Consider the following 19674-nt stretch of genomic DNA (forward strand, 5'->3'; position numbering starts at 1 on the left):
TCTCTGTGTCTCCGGGCAGTTGACAGGGGTTTTTCGGAGCCGTCGATGAGCGCGTTTGAGGTGCCCTGCTGGTGAAGCCACGGGAGTCGAGTCTCGGCCTGCGGTTCCCCTCTCTGCCAGTCGGATCAAAATGAAAATCTTGTAAGCTTCCATCCTCTTAAAATCACGCTTCAAGTCGATTTATCCAAAGTTCGTATCGAGGATAACCGCGGCTCCGAGCGACACTCAGGTTTAACACATTTTCCTTGATGTAATTACTAAGAACTATATTTTTATCTTTCAGGTTTTGCGTGCTTGCAGTCGCCCTGGCAGTTGGATCTACACGCGCAGTAAGTTCCAATTTGGTTACTATTACGCACCGCTTTCGGTGATGAGCCAACGCTGTCTTTATTTGTAAAATTGAAGATGACCATGTTAGTGATTGTTACATTTCTGGAGCTGCATTTGAACGCCTCACCTGCCGCTGGTGGAGTTTATTTATGTCATAGGTTTTCTTCCTCTGCGTGTAATCAATTGTTTTAGGGTTTTTTTTCTTCCGCCTCTCATTATCCAGCCACCAAGGTGTTTATTTATTGATTTCTACAGGAATTGTAACTTAAAATCTTTTGCACTCTTTGACTGGCCGCTCAGGTTTGCCTTTATTGGTGCCCGAGGGACCGAAAAGCGATTCATTTTCGAGTGGGCCCGCTCACATTTGCAAAACCCAAACCCGCCCTGCTGATGAATATTCAGAATCAGGAGGATAATGAGCAAACGTGCCTATTTGCTCTAGGAGCCACGCCCCCAGGTTAGCGCAGTAGATCCTGGACCCCGTCCCAAATGGCACATCTTGTGTGGTGTGGAACATTGGAAGTCTTTGAAATGTGTTGAAGCTGGGAAACGTTAGCCTACTTTCCTATTGAGTGGTGATCTGTAACTTGTCTAGATATGGCTACGTGTTTTTATTTGCAGGGAAATGTGTTATTGTGGTGTAAACTCTAGGAAGAGCGGAAAGATGTTGAGGTAAAACGTGAGGACATCTGTGACAACACGGGTCGTGCTACATTTTGCCGAGAGGGGTCGGTGCCGCCTTGCGCCCTTTATCTCCTGGATTTGAATAAGAAAGCTGCATTTGATGGGGCCATTCAGGCCGATGGAACTTTAATGGAGGCCAACACAAATTTTGAAACATTTCTTCAATCCTAAAATAGGACGTGCGCCAATCTGACCCCCGCTCGCGTTACAGGCTCGATCAACCTGCTGAGCGCCAGAAAGTGAGGGTAAAATGTGGTTGGCTGTGATGGAGGCGCCAATGGGGGAGGGGCATGAAAGTGAATGACCCTCAGCTTCATCTTTGTCAATAGGACTTCGCTGATGGACCCACATTGACTTTGAATCGAGTCCTCCACCCACTTCCCACCTCCCTGATCATTAGAGGGTTTTTTTTGTGCGTGTCTTTTCGTGTGTGTGTGGCTGAGTGAGTGAATGTGTGTGTGAAGTGCTGATTGAGTGACAGATGAGTTCATTGGGTGGTCCGGGCTGCTCTTCCCTCAGCAACATACAGCAAACCTGGGCAACATCTGTTCCCCGTGAGATGCTGAGCCCTAACGTGACACAACGCATTGTTAAATCTGATGTTGCAGTTATTTATGGAAAATTCTGTTGTGGTTACACTCTGAAGTGGTTTTTTTTAGACCAAATGTCTGGTCTAAAGTCAGATAAGATGCTTTAGAAGAACATATAATGCCATTTTTAATTCACCTTTTAAGAGTTAATACTAAGAGTAAGAAGCTATAGCTACGCTCATCACTATGCAGCATCTATGTGCTAACATTTAGCCAATTTAGCTGTTGGACATATTGTTGGAGTTCAGTAGAAGACTGTCTAATATTGCTTGGATTTTACAATTAGTTTGTCAGCTAGCTAACCTTTGTATCTGATAACTTGCTGTCTATAGTAAATTTGATTTTTTTTAGGTGAAGAATAGCAGGTTTTCTTAGCATTGTTGTTCAAGCTAACTTAGTGGAGTGATGTGACGCTCCAAACTGAGCTGGATACAAGTGTCAAAGTAAATACAGTACCTCAGTTTTATCTCTTAACTGAAAATAGTAAATCTTTAAAGTAATTAGCATTTTTAGCACTTGGTGTTATACTTCTAGGTTGATTCAAAAGTTAGGTTTTTCTCTTTCAACCTCCAAACATTTGTCAGTGAACATCCAGAGAGGGGTAGAAACCTTTAGATTCTGCTCCAAAATGTCGGCGAAGGTGGACAGAACTGTTGGCATAAGGAAAACATCGCACATCTGTGAGGAGAAGCGGTAAGTAGATGAGAGGAGGCTTTATGGGAAGGAGGTGAGAGGGTTTTTATACCTGCCCATTTAGGGGGATCATCCAGAAATGTGCTTTTTTTTTGCATTTTTTTGTACCTGTTGGAAAGAGAGATGGATGATTTGTGTCGATCTCAATGCATTGTTTACAGTTTGGCACCTTAAATAGTTGTTGTTTAAGGTAAGGTTGTTTAAGATTTTGCCAAAAAGAAGCAATGCTTATTTAGCCTTTTGGAAAACCAAAACTAGAGTGTTGATTTTCCCATAAAATTGATCCATCGTCTGCAATTTTCAGAGGCAAATGTCTCCCGAACCGAAGCATTTGGGGTGATGTCAGACACCAGGGCTGTTTGTTAGGCCAAAGTGATGCTGCAGACTGAGACTGAGACCCCCTCTCTCTCCTGACACCCCCCCTTCCCTCAGTATTCCTCAGAATTCCTGCAGAGCTTGGCAGGACTTGTCTCCCACTCCCTGCAGGTGCTACAAGCAGGAACATTCCAGAGGTGCTAAGTGAGGCAACTGATCGGGGCTTGATTTGTGGTTAGGAGACCCCTCCCTGAGTCAACCACCTCCTCTTTTCCTTTCCCTCGTGTACTCCCTCTCTCACCTGATCATTATCCCCTGACACACACATACACACATACGCACAACTCTTGATATGATCACTTTTTGGTCTCACTGCCTGTAGACCTAAACCTATTACCTTGTTATCGGTGGTGAGATTTGTAAGTGGCGGCCCCCCTCACACGACCTCTTTGCCCTCCCTGTCGTATCACAGCCCAGTAATCATCTTTGGATCACTCAACATGACTGATTGGTCTTTATAGATTCCCCTGCAATGCACTCTTTCTCTGCTCTCCTTCTCTTTACATTTTCCATGAAGTGGGTCAAGATGAGATTAGGTTAAAGGCAACTCTCTGCTGGCGTTCTCAAACCTCGGTTCACCGTAAACGTTTGTGGCGCCGCCAGGCCGTCTTGCATCACCTAGACGAGAGGAGCGAGGGTGCAGGTATTTTCAGCCCTCGTTGTGTTTCATTCCCAGTCGCCCCTTGTTTTTATTGGGACGTTTTAAAAGTGGAAAACTGCCCTTTTTCCTTTCCGGGTTTCACCTTTACTCTCCACGCTTCTCTCAGACAAAAGGTACTGACAGAAAATGTGTCAGTGAGTGTTGTGAGGAAGCCTATAAAGTCCATATAGCAGATTTACTGTTGAAAAGCCCCCGCCGTCTTGCTCGCACGCCCACAATTAAGACTCTGCTACCTGTGTGGCGCTTCCTCATGAAACCATACATCTCGGCTGTTGTGTCTTTTATGCAGGTGGGATCTTTTTTTTAAGGGAAAACCCCTCTCCAGATCTATAGGAGAGGCCTCTCTGACATCCAGCTTACACTTAGTTTATACATTAATACTCCAACAGTCGGTCCATTGTTGTCAGACGAACAGATATGTGTTTAGTAAGCACAGCTAGGTTAGCGTTATCATCTACAAACAGCAATAACCTTTGCGTTATTCCCCCAGGTCACGGAGACTGTTGCATGAACCCTCTGTTATGAATCCTCTGTCATGCTTGAGTCAAGACATTTGTTCAAACATTACAGACGACAGAAAGCAAGCCGGGGTAAGTGCTGACAGATGCCGCCCTCTCTTGCCCGTCGCTGCACGTGGGTGTTGGTCTTTATCAGGAAATCCTCACCAAAGCTTTTAAATGGATTCATTCTTTTTGCGGGAAAGGGCATTGAATTGCATTTTGTCTCCTTTATGTTGCAGTTTGTCTTCGTTTGTCTAGTTTGGGACTTAGCCCCAAGTCTTGGCAGTTGGTGACATAAACCGGGGCCCTCGCCAAGTGTTTTACTTGGTGCCGCGGGTTTAGGTAGTGAAGGGCTGTGGGAACGAATAGCGAGACAGTGCGGGGAACTGGTTCCGCATTACTGTGTCATCCCCCTTTATCTGCCGGGCCTTGGCACAGCCACCCTCGCATATCCCTCTCTTTTGACGTGCGCTGGCAGTTTGTCCCGCGATTGGTCACTGTGTCAGAGGTCGTGCTCGCACAAAGGCAGCTGGGTGGGGGGCACTCACACCCGCCGCAAAGGCTTAACATTCCGCGGCAAACTCTCCAGATTTGTTTATCGTGCTACGTCTTTTCTGCGTCTCATGAAAGGGAGATGGGCAAAAAAACAGTGGCAATAGCAGGGCGGAGGGGAGCGAAGGGTCGGGGGGGTGTTTCATCTATGTGCAGGCCCCACGGGTGTGTTTGTGAAGGTCTTTAGGCTTGTCAGAGGGGTCGGACAGTGTTTGACTGGATGCTCAGTGGGAGTGCTGTCTCTGCTTGTTCGACGTGCCTGGTCCCTTCTCCTTAATGCCATCACTCCCCTCGGGGCTGTTTGCACTTCAGAGGGATTAGAACTCCAATCTACTTCTCCTCATTTGTTGTTTTTCCTCCCCTGTTTGACATTCATTCTTCCTTTTCTCCCCTCGTTTAGTTGCTCCTGCCCTATCCGCACTTCTCACTTTGTCTTTTCATCCAACGTCTCAATGCGGATCGCCTCCACGTGTTCCACAAAATCCCTCATGTTCGGACAAATTCTGAAATATCTCAAGATGTGTCCTTGACCTATCTGCTTCTTATCCGCCCTGATTTAGTCAGCAGCTTATGCATATAGCCAAGATTAGTTTTGGAGCAATTAGCAGGTAAAGAGCCCTTGAGCTAAATCCTTGTTGGTTGGTGGACTTTGTCGCTATGATTCGCAGTTTACATTACAGTTTACATTGGTTGCCTTTCTTTGCATGGATACCAACTTAAAAAGACCAGAACGTGCTGCGATATAAAGAATATACTTCTGGTTTTGGTCCATCAGATGCTAACCATGATCTTCTGAAACCTTTAGTTATTGATTATTGAGGTCCAAGCATAAAACTTTAAGCCCTCGGTGACTTTTTGTATGTTTTGTGTTCTCGGGGTCAGACAGGTTCCTGCTCCACATTAAATTCCAGTTGGAGAGCTTCAAGTCAAACATTTCCCTCTTTCACTGCAATTATTATTAGCATGCTCCTGCAAGGAGAAGACTTTTGTTTGTCAGGTAACCAAGGTGGCCATGATCCGAACAACAATTCCTGTGTGGATGACGAGGGCGTGTATGAGAATGAGTGGTTGTGAGACTTTCTAATCACTGACAAAGTCCTTTAATCGAAGCCGAAACTACTCAGTTCCACCGTGATGTCACCTGGTCTTCAGGATGCAGGTGCACAGTCATTTATTTTGGTTGCAGTCCGAAATATGCGGCCGGCGGCTAATGCGGACCTAAACAAACAAGCCTAATGTTCTGTTTACCTTTGCTGTTAGCATGGCAATGTTAGCTCTGGCTCAACAGACAACTGTGAAGTCCTATCTATAGAGACAGTGAAGTTTGTTTGTCTTTGCTTTCATTTGCTTTGAAAGTGATTTACTCAACCCAGAAAAATGCTAACGGGCTAAGAATTATTGACGCGTTGTTTCAGTGTAGACTTAAAGGGATAGGATATTTGGATAGGAAAGTAGATTTCTCAGCTTTGGAGAGAGGAGAGTTTGATATACATAGCCTTTAGCAGTCAATGTTGATCGGAGATTGTGCTCCTCATTAGAATCTCGGGACTATTTTCCCTCTGGAGACTCAACTCGATCCTTAGGACAGCGTTAGGCAACTTTCCCAACCACGCCATTTTCGAGATGCAAACGTTTGCGCGAGTTTATCCAGCTACAAGTTAATGTTCACACTCGCGGGCTTACTCATAAAAATGCCTTTGAAATAAAACGAAGAACATCATTTCATATAATGGTGCATGATGGGTTGACTCTTAAAAATCCAGTAATTTTGCTCAGGCTGATCCCAGACAGGATGTGACCTAATGCAGTGAAACGCCTCAGCCCCCCCACTTCAAGGGTTTATTTTGGGGCTTTGGTTCAAATAGCATGTCGTTTCTTAAATCCCAAAACTCCAAACCTTCCCCATCCGTCACGATCTTCATCAAATCAGACGCGTCAGCTTCTGTACGCTATTAACCTCTGCTGTGTCTCTGCTTGTCCCTGTAATTATGGATAACTCCACTCTTTTCCCACCTCTCTGTCTACCTCATCCTTCCATCTTCTGTGCCAGCCAGGTAATCCAGATGGCCAGGTAACTACCCGCAACCATATTCCCCCCTCCCTTCCCTTCCTTTCTTCTCTGAGCACCTTATACCTTTCATACCATTGCTACATTAGATTCCTGCTTTATTGGATGTTTTCCCCGTGCTGCCAGCTTGTCTGTGTTTGTCTTACATCCTCTTTTGTAATAACTGCACTCTAACAGCTGCCAAAAGTAACAGTGCCAATGCTTTGAGGGAAATAAAGCCTTGGGCTACGTAAATGCCGAGACTTATTGCGGCACCAAGGCAATAACTTGTAGATATAATGTCTTTTTTTTGTCTTGCTTGAGAGACACGTTGCACAGACACATGATTTTTCTTTCTTGCAACTGACATTTTGTCTAGTTTACAGATTAGATGTTTCAGGTCCGATCAAATAAATCCAGTCAAATAACGCTTGCTTTTGTTACTTGTTGATGGCATGAGAGAGGATTTTTGGGTGGTCAAGATTCAAGACAAGACAGGGCTGTTTGCCCTTAGCCACATTTGTCAATTTACTTGTCTCTCTAAACTTCATAAATCAGGCAAATTTCCTATTCTGTCTTCCCCACCTATCCAGTGGGGACGTATGGAGTCAGGTGTAATTTATTGTGCTTTGCAGCTGAGTGGCGGGTCATGGCCAACACCTGAAACGTGCTCCAGTTGACCTTTACGCATTTGGTGATTCAATGCGTCGGTGGGCATTTTATTCATGCGTTTGCAAAGACTTGAAGGTATCAGGAGGAAGTGCCATACAGATTCTGGTTTACGAGGGAACAAACCCTGCAGAATTTTCAGGGATCTGGTCACGCCGTTCCCTGGCAGATGTCCACAAAACCATCACAACCTGCTGTTGGTGGCTCTGAAACACAGGTTTCTCCCACGTTTCCTCAGGCTTCTTGCCCAGCCCTATTTAGTTGTAAGTAACAGCAAGACAGCTGACAAAGAGCTATTGTTACGAGGCCTGTGCCTGGCCCAAATACTGTCAGTTCCAACAGTTCAAAGAGATTTTCCTTTTTCATGTAAGAACCTGTCTCAGATGATCACGTTTTCTTGTGCTTTTAATTTTTTTTGTGTTGACTTTTGAAACTGCACCTATAGATTGATAGATAGACGAGGACAGTTTGTCATGTTTGCATCCACAACTCGCACATTACCTTCATGCACGTGCTCTTATTGTGCCACCTGAAATGCAGGCATCAAGGGTTATCCTGCTCATTGTAGCGCCCTGACTGAAGTGGCCTTCGGCTCAGCACAACATGGCACCATCCCCTTCACGTTGTAGCTGTACCTCCAGTTCTTTGCAGAGCGAAGGGCCTCAGCTAGTGCTCTGGCTCTGTTCCCTGTTGCCTGCTGTGGCCCCAAAGGGCAACTAATGAGGGGAGACAGATGATCATTGTGCCAAACTTTGCTGCTAAAACACATGCGGCTATCATCTCGATTCATGCCATTAGAATATCCAGGACAGTTGGGAGACCCCGTGCTGCACCGCGGTCGCTTCCTTCACTGTGCGCTGGCAGCGACTCTGATCTCTGTTTGTCAACAAAGCCCAGTTGCCTGTCGTATTTATTTCCCTGGCTTTTCATGTTCCTAAAATAGCTCGCTTGCTAGCCAGCCAGAGAGCAGCTTCAGACTAATGTTGGCCGAGGGGATGAGGGTGAGGCGAGCTTTCATTACTGGGCGCAGCCTTGCAGTGTGCAGGCTTTATTTCGGCACGTTGCCGCCAATAATGTAAGACTTTAAGCTATTGATCATATGTTTTTGCCGCCACCGACACAAACGCACGAGCACTCGCGTTACATTGCGTGTCAATGTTGTAAAGAATACCTCCTTCATCATATTATATGTCTGCCTCTTGCTAGGTGAACTTCACTGACACCCAGCTTTGCAGCTTTATTAGCTTCTCTGACACCGTCTCACCTGGAGATTGATCACTCAGAAATGTTTGAATGTAAAGGCCAGGAACAATTATAAACACCCACCCGCAAACGCGTGCGTACATGACTGACAACCTGCAGGCCCAGAAGGCACTTAGTAAAGTAAAGGTCTTCAGTTCCTTCTTACTCCAGGGTAGAAGATGAACTGATATAAAGAGAGGATCGCGAAGTCAGGTTTGCGGTCTCGCAACAGCTTGGTGAGCAACAGGAAAAATACTTTTTACAGAGAGAAACTCAGGATTTCTGTCTTGTCAGATACGAAAAACCTTTTCCCCATTTGAAAAGTCCAGCTAAATTGTTCTCTTAGTCAGACCGACTCTGCACGTGTGCCTTTGTTTTGCTCCTCTCGGTGACGCAATGGCTTGGTGATAACTCCAGCATACAGGTCATTCACCCTTTCAGCCCTGCCTAATGCCACAGCTCGGTATTTAAGCATTTTGTACACAACGTAAGCCTATTAACTGCATAATTCAAAACAATATCTCGTCTCATATGGAGCAAGAACATCTCATGGCCGCGCTGACCTTCCCACCGTACTTTGTTTCACTCTAAGTGTGGCTCCAGATGCTTTCTGTGTTCTTGCTACATTTCGTTTATGCTGCAGTAGTACAGAATTATTTGGTTCCACTCCACATCGCAGCTGGGTCTCGTCGTCTGACTCAACACGTTATCCAAGAATCAGGACATCAATCAGAATTATGGAATTTTGCCTCTGACATTTAAAAAAAAAAGATCGTTCCTCAATCTCAGTTTTTGACTTAACAAAGAGTTTTCTTGTTGCTCTAAATTGTTGCTGGGCCTGAGGTAGGTCAGAGCATCCTGCTACGCCACAGGCTCATTCCAGCAAAGGTGAATGCTGCGTCTTTCTTTCAGGAATGCTCCAGCATTCCCAATCCTTTTGGTATTCCAGTTGACATTTTGGATTTTGGAAACTGTGACAGAACCATTGGGGGACAGGTCCAGGCTTAGGCCCCATCAGTCTACAAGGGCAGCCGGGGGCGTCAAGAACATTCCTTGTCATCTCCATAGCTACTAAACCCTCCCTCCCCCAAAAAATCTCTCCCTCGCTTGTTGCCTTCCAGCACCATGAAAGGGGTGCACACCTGTCTGCACCTCTTCTGTCCTTTCTTCACCTTCCTTCGGCGATACTCTTTTTCTTTTCACCATCTCCGGGCTGGATGGAAGTGAATTGGAGGCCATCGAAACAGTGTTTAATCTCCACGATATTGTGACTTGAAAACATTTGTCTGTTTTATCTTGCATCTGCTTTTCAGAATTTATGTTGCAAGGTCATTTGGATTGCTTTAAGGGCATCTCTCAAGGATAGAGGACCCTAAAAGCATGGATGTGTTTGATGAATGAGTAGAGACAATTTAACTCAATATAACTGGAAATGTCCCATCACTAAAGCCCATTCTTCACATCAGGTAGACTTTTCGAAAGTAAATGGCATCAAATTTTGAGGTTGTTTTGCCAAGGACATTCCTGTCCTGCTCATATGACTCCACAGTTATATTGAAGACTTCACATTGTAGCTTCCTGAGATATCCAATAACACGGATAATAACTGAGAACCTCTCAGACATTCCACAATATCTTTTCTACTTGCCCCTTTCTTCGGCTTTACCCCTCAGCAGATGGCTCCGCGAGCGGATTGCACCCCCCCCCCCCCGTGCTGAACAAGAAAGGAAAACATATTTTAAAATGACCACAATACCCATAAATCCTTGCATGTTTGAACTGAAATGCCTGGGCTACTGAGAAAAGCCATGACAGGTCAAAAATGAGAGCTGGAGGTCAGGGATGAGTGAGCTCCAGCAGGTAGGCTGCCCAGTCTGTAACAGACCATGCACAAAGGTCACCGCTGAGCAGGACTTTAATTTCTAAAGGTTACCTTTTGGAATTTATTAGAGGTATAAAAAGGCAAGCATTTAATGATTTGGATTTTATACGTGCTGTCATAAATGTGACCCTCCTTGACCCAGGCAGGTCAGGAAGGTCTGTTTATTTAGCAGAAGGTGTGTTTTCTCTGGTTTGTAGTTGAAAAGAGGAGGGGATGCTGGAGTGGAGCATAATCGGAAGTGAAAATGGATTCACTTTTTACCTTTTCCGATATCCTGTTCCCTGCCGTTGGCTTTACTCCTGCCACTCTGGTTGTCTTGGTGCATCTCTTGTCGGGGCTTGATTTCAAGGCCCAAAAAAAGCAGACAGTAAGAACAAAATGTTTAAATGAAGAAATAGCCTAAAATGCAGAATGGGGCTGTGAAAAAGAGGGTCAGATGTAGAGATAAAAGTCAGGTCGTGGCACATTGCCGCTTAGAGGGGTGTTTAAAATAAAACACCTGGAGAAGTCTGACCTTGTGCAACTTTTAAAAATGTCAGGCAGTGACCTTTAGCTTAGGTGGAGGAGGCTGAGAGATACCATCAGCAGAAGATGACAATAATGAGTACGAAATAATTTAAGGCATCTTCTCCCAGAGGAAACGGCTCAAGGCTCAATGAAATCATTTGGAAAGTTGTTTTTTTATTAAAGTGTGGATGTAGCACACAGCACAAGGCCAGCCGTGTCCGTATTTCAACTTAAGGTAAACCAACTGTGAATGTGTACTCAAGGTGTGCCTTTGGCCGGGGTAGATATAGCAAAACGGCGCAGGCGAAAGCAAAATTGAAGACGAAATATTGACAATTAGATAGCAAAGCGGAGCCCCAGATGCTGCATTCTAGGCCCCAACCTATAGAATCAGCACAAAAAGAGAGGCAAAGGGGCCTCTTCCCCATAACTCAGCCCCTGTTTATGACCAAATTAAAGCGATGCTATGCCGTCTGTCTTCTTAACAGACTTTCCGTGATGCTCTTTCACGCCGCAAGTTCATTGTTCGCGCTTGACGCCAGCACAGCCGTCATTCCTGTGGATGTCTGGGTGCAAACCCGCAACATTTCAGACAACAAAAAGATCTGAAAAGTGCGCACTGAGTAGTATTGCTTTATTCCTTTATTACAAAAAAACGGTTAGAGTTGATAGGGTACTTTTGAATCGGTGCTTGAATTTCAAAAGCTTGCAAGGACTGTGAGACCACTTAAATTTTAACCACAGAGGAGCATATATTTACTGGTTGTACATTTACTCGCCCTGTCGCTCTCTCTTTCTCCCTCCCTATACTGACCTTACCGAACATCCACTGAGCATTCCATTCCAACCACTTGTCTCGAGCTCTCCACAGATAAGGTCAGGGGTCAGCCAGGAGAAGAGCAGAGAGAAAAGGGGAAGGGGGGTGGTGATGGTTGGCAGGGAGTGTCCTTTATTTTAGCGTGGAGGCTTCTCTCTATGGTCCTGTGTTTGCCTTCAAAGGCCCCACTCGTTTTTCACACAGGGAGGAAGGGAGACCAGAGGGAGGAAGATGTTTTTCTTTTTCTGAACTCCCTGGGCATGTGTGTGCACTGACATGCACGGCTTCATAGGTAATTAAACCAAGCACGTGGATCGTCACTGATTGGCTGTCAGGATTCCTTGAGATGAGGTGATACCTGGGGAAGCGGCTCACTTTGAATGTACCTGTTAACCTCAGACCATGAGACATTCCTACGTCTGACAATACAATAAAATTACATGTACATCTGCCTTTCTGAACATGGCCCCCCGTCTCTCTTGTGTGTGAAGCACTTATTCCTCCATGAAGCATCTCCCACCGACCCTCTGTTATTTCAGTGCAGTCAAATCTGAAGCGGCATCAATCTGGATGTCGGACGCCTCTGTTGTCTCCTTTGATCAGCGGCATGATGTTATTTCAGTAAAACACATTATTGTCTATGCATCTATACATCATTTTTTAATGCCCTTCCAGTCTGTGGTGATGGCCGAGCTGTTATGGCTCCCCTGCGGGACACTTAACCCCAGTACACCTGCATTATTTGTGTGGTTTGATCCAAAATGGTTACTCTTGGTCCCACGCAAACCGCTGTGCGGTTTCCTGCAGTCAAGAGGGCGTCGAGGGCCTGACAGCATGCGGCTTGTTCAGGCAGGACTCCTGTTGAGCGAGAGGCCGTGATGCCTGCCAGCTGTGTAAAGCTCAGATAAGTCCCTGCTTTTCTTTAAAAAAAAAAAAAAAGACCCCCAAAAAAGCTGTCAGTGCACAATAAAAGATGTCCATCATTGTTACTGCTGCTTATTTTTTGAGACACAGCTGAGTGGTGTTTCCTGTCTCTGTGGCGCAATAGGTTAGCGCGTTCGGCTGTTAACCGAAAGGTTGGTGGTTCAAGCCCACCCAGGGACGTTTTTAATCTTTAACTTCATTTGTAAGCCGTTTGATGTTTAACCACCGTGTACGATACATAAGCACTGCTGACCTTCCTTATACATTCATAAATATTTAATCGAATGTTCAATCCAGGTCAAGGTCACTATGAAATGGCTCGTCATGCTCTAATAATGAATTTAACCTAACTATAACCCGACTGCTTTCAATGTTGAGCTACCCTGTTAGATTGTGAAAGACTTGTCCACCGCTCTCCTTGTCCATGTCCGATATTTACATTATCTCCCGTGGACCCTTCAAACATTTTGTGTGCATACAAGCCATTAAGCCGTCGATGTTTATACGCCGTCACATCCAACATCTGCAATTCCAGAAACAGACCCATATGTTTTTAGGATTATCTTGAGTTCTCATGTGTTTATTAAACATGAGTTGTGACTCAGTGTATATGCAGCTCAGTGGTGTCATAGTGCGTCGCTCTTGGGTTTCCACAGGAACGTCACTGGATGATCCGTCATTGTGGTCTTGACCTCTGACCTTTCTGTGGTTGAAAAAGAGTTTAAATTAGAACTGCAAAGACAGAGGCTTTTAGAGCGCTGTGTAAATCTTCTGGTTTCAGATAGGCTGTGAATGCGCTGCTGATGATTTTACAACGAGCCATCGGTCAGCTAGAAATCGTAACTTTATTTTGAAATACGAATTCAAGAGACACAGATAAAGTCTCCTTATGCAAAATCAGTTTTTAAAAAAAAAATCTTTATGGGAATTTAATTTAATAACATTTTTTAGTTAAAAGTTTTTCAAATTCAACTGAATTTAATATAACATGCATTTTTTCCTACTTCCTACTCACATCACATCATCGATGCGATAGCTTGAAATGGACAAATACTAGAATGAGTTGGTTAAAGAGTTACTGTTCAGCTTGCCTCAAGCGGAACCAAAAGGCAGTTTGATCAATGAGTAATCACATTTTATCACGTCTGTAACACAGTCGATCAATGGAAACCCGTACGCCCGTGCAGCTGCCCGCTCTCGGCACGAAGACGCCGGTCTGGGTGTGGCTCAAAGAAGTATCTCTGTGGATTAAATGGATCATGGCACATAGCAAAAACATATCCTCCTTTTTATCACCCTGCCTGATAATACCTAATATCTGGCGGAATTCTGCACCTACCTGATGTTTACTTGGCACAGCGTGCGTAGGTGAGATTGTGTATACGAGCACCCAGTCAAAATGGGCCTTGTGTATCATGTGTTCGGGGACGGGTCTGAACAAAAAGGGATTTGTTTGCTGGGTACTACCACTCGTTTGTATCCCACTGCAAACTCTCGAACGGCCGATCTACAGGAAACGAGCTGTTTATTTCAGCATTTATACAAATAAAAGGATGCGCGAGGGGACTGAGCTGCCTTGTTTTAATTGCGATCATTTGTCTCTCGTGAGACTTTTCATCCACGTTGCACTTCACTGGGAGGTCCTGTTAGCCCAGCGTCACTCCCCTGGACCGTGTGTACACGGTTGCCGCAGCTACCGCTGACACATCCCACGAAGGACAAGCCGAGCGACGTTTAAGAGATTCCCACCAGCTGCCTGCGGTTCGCGCACATCACGTGCATTATTTTTCCCCATTCTTCGTTGGATTCTCTCAGTCATTCGACCGTCTTCCTTGACACGCTGCTGCGACATTGTTGTGGCTTTTTGACACCTGCCAGTCAGTTTGCGCAGCTCCCACGTGGGTGCTTAAAGTGGCGCAACATGGACCTGGTTATTTGGGCAAGATTAGAAGCGAATCGTGGTAAAAGCAAGGGATATTTCTAGGAGAGGATGCAACATGGCAGGAGAATATTTGTATATTCGTTCATGTTCCAATATGGATCCCAGACTCTGTGACGCGTCCCCATAAAAGTGAGTTTATACCTGAACATACAGTATTTGCAGCCGACAGCTGCTGATGTTGGTGGTCCATCGTTCAGTTTACATGTCGATGCTCTTGCTAATCGCTGCTGAGAACCTTCCGGTTTGTGTGTGACAGTCCAAGACATTTTAAAGACTACACAAACCAGAGAGACAAGGATGGATTGGGGGGGGTGCTGTGGGTGTGAAGCACTTTGTATATGTTGTACGTTTACCTGAGGTTTGGACTGTTCTGAGGCTTTAGGTCTGTGGAATGCTGTTAAGCATATGATGATGGATGACTGTGTAACCGCAGGTATACAAATACAGTTGGACAGGAGACAGTCGCACGGCTTTGGAGGACATGGAAGGTTGTTTTTCTCCTCTTGGAAAGTTTGCTGAAAATCAACCAAAGGGAAAGGGCCTGCCATTTCACGTTCAGCCACATTAGTTCAATGCTGTAGATGTCCCACTGTAGGTCCTGTTATCGGGTTCAAGAAGCAGCTGAGTGGGATTACTCTGAATAAAAATTGCAAAACAGTATGGGCACGCGGTGAAAAAGTCACCGTTGAATGCAGAGCTATTAAGAAATACTGATAGCGGGGAAGCACAGGCACCGTCTTGCTCAGCGCTTTGAACCCTCTGTCAAGTCAAGGTCATGCAAATGCAACACTTACACTATGCTAGCACATGACGCTGTCAGGTAAATATAGGCATGCATACCTGCGGAATATTGTTGGAAAGGTATGCGAGAAGGTAAATTAAAGCTGACAAGCGTGACCCTGAAGCACCTTTGCTTCTTTATCTCTTCCACATATTTATGGATCAAACTCTCAGGCTGTTTGAGTAACTTTCTCTGACTTCTACCTCAATAGGCAAATTTCAGGGGAAAATCCTGGAACGACGTCGACATTCAGGCCTCTACCTGCTTCTCCTTAAAGACGAGGCTTGTTTTATCCCTCGTCCTCCCTCTGAGCCAGAAGGCTGACAGCTTTACCCGGCACATGATGGCAGGAATGCAAGGAGGACAAAAGGGAAGAGGGAAAGCTTTAAGAAGACATGGGGGAGGAAGGAGGGGAGAGGGGGGAGCAGGTATTGAAAGGAGGCTGTTGTAGCTTCTTATTGACTTTCCCTGTGTTGATTTCTTTTCGCCTTGGTATCTTTGGCTCTTCGTTGCTGTTGTGCCTTCCTCCTCCGTCCCGTCCCTAACTTGACATTTTTAATCCAGATAACAGGCGGCGACTGGATATGCCTCCAGAATACAGTCGCATTCCTCGGCGTTAAACATACAATCCTCCATGCCCTAACCTGGCGAGTGTCGTGGCGCTCTCTCCGGAGTGTTGCCCGGCCTTTTTTACTCTCAACAAAAGACGTTTCATTAATTTCGCCCCTTCTTTTCAGAGGTAAACACGCCGCTTTTACAGTTGCCTTGTAACTGCAGGCGAATGCTTCAAACGACCCGAGACAGGAATTCCTGAAGAGAACAGAGGGGAGGAGGAGGAAGAGGAGGAGGGGAATGAGTCAAAAAGGGGGGTAAATGGAAAGAAATGGATGCAGAAGAAGGGGAAAGAGGATATCATGGTGGAGATTTAAAAGCGAGACTTTTAATGAGGTGATGATGGCATGAGGAGCATTTTGCAGATATTGAGTGTTATTAGGCGGGAAAAAAAAAAAACAGCAAATTTGTTTCCACACAGTTATGCCTTTAAATGTGTTTTCATTGGCAGATAATCTCTCCTGATCCCTCTGGCACCTTTCCACCGCGCTATCAAGATCGGAGATACGCTCCGCGGTCCTCTGGTTGGTGTGACAACACGCGCACTTGACGCAGAGAGGATTCGGCGCTAGCCGCGTTGCTATTTTTAACAAATAACATCAGACGAGCATAAGAGCTGTCCGGGTACCGAAGATAACCATTTGTAAACCGCTCCATACAACTTCCCTTCAGGGAGGAGCCACTGCATTGACTGTTGTCCCCCTGCCTGAGTGGAGGTTCTCCTTCACCTGCCCCATTCCAGACACATTAGGCTGCTGTTTGAGCGTCCTCTCCCTGCTCCGGTAACTCCGAACCCAAACCCACTCACTGAAGAAGCAGCCTGTCTTCCTGGCTGCAGTCCAGACTCATTAAAACATATTTTGATCATCCTGACACGCAGGATCCCAGGCAGAAAGTAGCCTCATGACTGCGCCGCTCGTGCCAAGCTAAGTTTACAGGCGGACGGGCTTGAGGCTATTATTTATCCCATGTGTTGAGATATTGAAGATATGAAAGTCTGTTTTATACACACAGAGTCCCTCTAATAACACAAGCTCGACATGAAGATATTACGTAACTATGGGTTTTAGTGGCCTCGCATCTCAGACAGATCAGCAGTTGCTGCTCTCGCTGTAGCCTTCCGCTGCTTGTTCTCGGTTATTTCGGCCCAAGGGCCGCAATTAGGCTGAGCGGGGTCATCAGCGCTGTTAAAATAGAGCTTTCTCGTCTGCGCTCTAGTGTTTAACGGATTTCTCTTGTCTGCAGCCCCGCTGCCATCAGCACCTGTTGCTCTGCGGCCGATCTTCGTCTTGAGACGAGCGGGGTTGCTTTAAAATTAAGGTGCAAACCGCAGCCGGGTGAACTGCACTGGCAACGTACCACATGCATGAACCAGTGCTGCAACATTAGTGACCCACTTGAACACATTTCCAAAGATGCTTCGCCTCATATTTTGACAGAAACCAGGCCAATCATGTGCACAGCATACCTCGCCGCATCCATCATAAATCGCTGTAACTGTCAGGTTTTATTAGGTGATTAAACCTCAAGACAAATTTGTATTTTGTCATCTTTAGCACTGATGCAACAGGTGCTGGCGAACAGATGTGTAGGCCTTGGACATTTATGTGTGTTCTTTTAATAGCTTCACTCTGTTGGAGGCTTTCATGTCCTTGTCTGGTAAAGATAGAGGGGGGAAAAAGCCAAAAAGGCACTTTAATGTGGGTGGTAATGCTAAACAGAGAGAATTTAATTGACTTTGAAGGGGAAGGGGGAACTATAAACACCCACAGGTGGCGTCCATCTACCACAACAATGTAAACACCTAAAAAAAAAGTCCAGATCAGGTTCATACGTATTAGAATAGTAAAGATCTGTGTGTAACATGCACGGATGAAGGCACATAATTTAATCATATGTAATAAATACATTTGGTTTCTCCATGTCTCTTTGCCAACACTCGACATATGACCTCGGAAAGTTAGCGTGAGGGTGAGAGTCCGCGGGCAGCTTTGTGCTTGCGTGTGCTTGCGTGTGACAGTGTTTGCACATGCCTGCGCATGTGTGTGCGCGCGCGTGTGTGTCCGTGTGCGTCTTAGAAACTGTTTGCGCCTCAGCTTGCCTCCCTTTGCCAGCTGTGCATTAGCATCTTCCATTTCTCGGTGTTTGGAAAAATACCTGAGGCTTTCGCTGCTTCCGGGCTCGCGCGATAGATTCTCAATTGACGGCTTGAATGTCCTGTGATCGTTGTGGAACCTGCGGCCTTAGAGCGATGGATGCCGTGTCGTGATTTATAGCGTGTGAAGTGACGCGGCGAGCAGCTGGGCTGATGACGGACGCTGCTTAATCTCCATCCAGCCGCCCGTCACCTTTTAACAGCTTTCCTCTCCTCGTTCCCTTCTTCATTTAAGAAACCTGGTGGATTATACGTTCGGGCCACACTTGTGTTGGAGGGTATTTTCTATATATGGGGAGGGAGCCTGTCCCAGCTTCACATGGGTAAAGGGTGCGCCCCTGAATGAGTTGCCAGATCATTGGGGCAGTTTGGGTCTCCTTGTTAAACGGTACCTTGGTGATGCTCAGAAGGTACCCTGGCACCCTACTGCTGGAACACCTTCCCTGTTTTGTCCGGGGCTAGACCCGAGAACCCTCTGCTTCCCAGGACCGGTGCAGCTTCTTTGTGTTTCCTCCACGAACACGGCACATTATCCCGCTTCTGGGTGAGACCCAGCACATGCTGGCAGTAAAAAAACCAAACAAACGAGCCACACAACATCTAGTGGAAGCTCGCCTATCAGTCCGTCTCCCACCGAATTGTGACAAGTGTGATTCCAAACCCACGCCGCGTTCATCATTCTTAGATTGGCAGGATTTGCCTCTAGATACACAACGACCAGCCTCAACAGGAATCTCTGTACCGCCACACGTGCGCCCATACATTACAGCGGTTTGCGTTCATCAATACACCTCAGTCAGCGAGCCCATATGTACGCTTCATCGCAGGTTTATACAGGCCCACCAGTACCAGTGTAAGACTGATTATGATTCATCTGTCTTTATCGCTTTACTTTTTCTTCTTTTGCCTTCACGTTCCTTCACTCCTCACACACCTTTATTTAGTCATACATTACTGTTATTATTCCAAGCCCATAATGTTTCCAGTTGTGTTATATTGCCAGTTTTGACTTGAGCACCTTTGTGATTTACAGCAGACCTTTATCGCTGCAGTGCGCACGGTAGGAAAGTGCCAGGGGGTAACAAGGGATCGGCGTGCCGCTGCAAGTCCGTGTTTGCACGTGGACGAGTGTGAATTCCCCAATCGCAAATGCAGCCATTTCAGCAGTTTGATGCGGAGGGTTTAAGCTAGAAAAGCGGACCTTTGCGCGTCGAAAGCGTCAGGTTGTTTGTTCAAAAGGCTGCATTCAAACAAGAGAATCTGCCAGAAACGCGGTTATTGCGGAACACTTACAAGATGCATTCTATTTTGTATAAATTCTGTTTCTAGGTTTTTTCTAAACTCATTCATGTAACCTATTTTATCACACGTACTTTATGAGATCGCAAAAAAGGAAGTGTGAGCAATCGCACTGCAAGAGGCTCTTCAGAACTCTTCAGCTGATGAACGATGTTTATTGTTCCTGTTTGCTTTCTAGGGAGCGTCAAAGAATGTTCTCGCCTGGTGGAAAAAAACATTTTAATCTTTCATCGGTTTTCATTAAGTGACTGTGTGTTTGCTTGCGTGGAGCTCGAGGGGGGGTTGCTTGTGTTTTGGCAGAATCAGATTAGCCTAAACACTGACTAAGGGGCATCCCCTCTATCGCAGCGATCCGCTTCAACACGAGAAATGATGTGAAGATTCACTTTTATCCACACTTTATATCAAGCCT

At 45.8% G+C, this 19674-nt stretch overlaps 1 protein-coding gene and 1 non-coding gene across 7 annotated transcripts in view; both read left to right on the plus strand.

Moving 5' to 3' along the window:
* The window catches only part of col4a6 (collagen, type IV, alpha 6), a 58775-nt gene that overhangs the window by 252 nt on the left and 38849 nt on the right, over positions 1 to 19674 (plus strand). For all 6 annotated transcript variants that reach the window (XM_057025997.1, XM_057025999.1, XM_057026000.1 and 3 more), the window contains exons 2-3: positions 20 to 141; positions 284 to 329. In XM_057025997.1, the coding sequence (XP_056881977.1) occupies positions 131 to 141; positions 284 to 329 (57 nt within the window). In that variant the 5' untranslated portion in view covers positions 20 to 130. The remainder of the gene's footprint in view (positions 1 to 19; positions 142 to 283; positions 330 to 19674) is intronic.
* Positions 12580 to 12653, plus strand: trnan-guu (transfer RNA asparagine (anticodon GUU)). The gene has a single exon. It is a non-coding gene; the product is annotated as a tRNA-Asn (tRNA).

This window comes from Takifugu flavidus, chromosome 3, assembly GCF_003711565.1.
Source record: "Takifugu flavidus isolate HTHZ2018 chromosome 3, ASM371156v2, whole genome shotgun sequence".
Taxonomy (NCBI): Eukaryota; Metazoa; Chordata; class Actinopteri; order Tetraodontiformes; family Tetraodontidae; genus Takifugu; species Takifugu flavidus.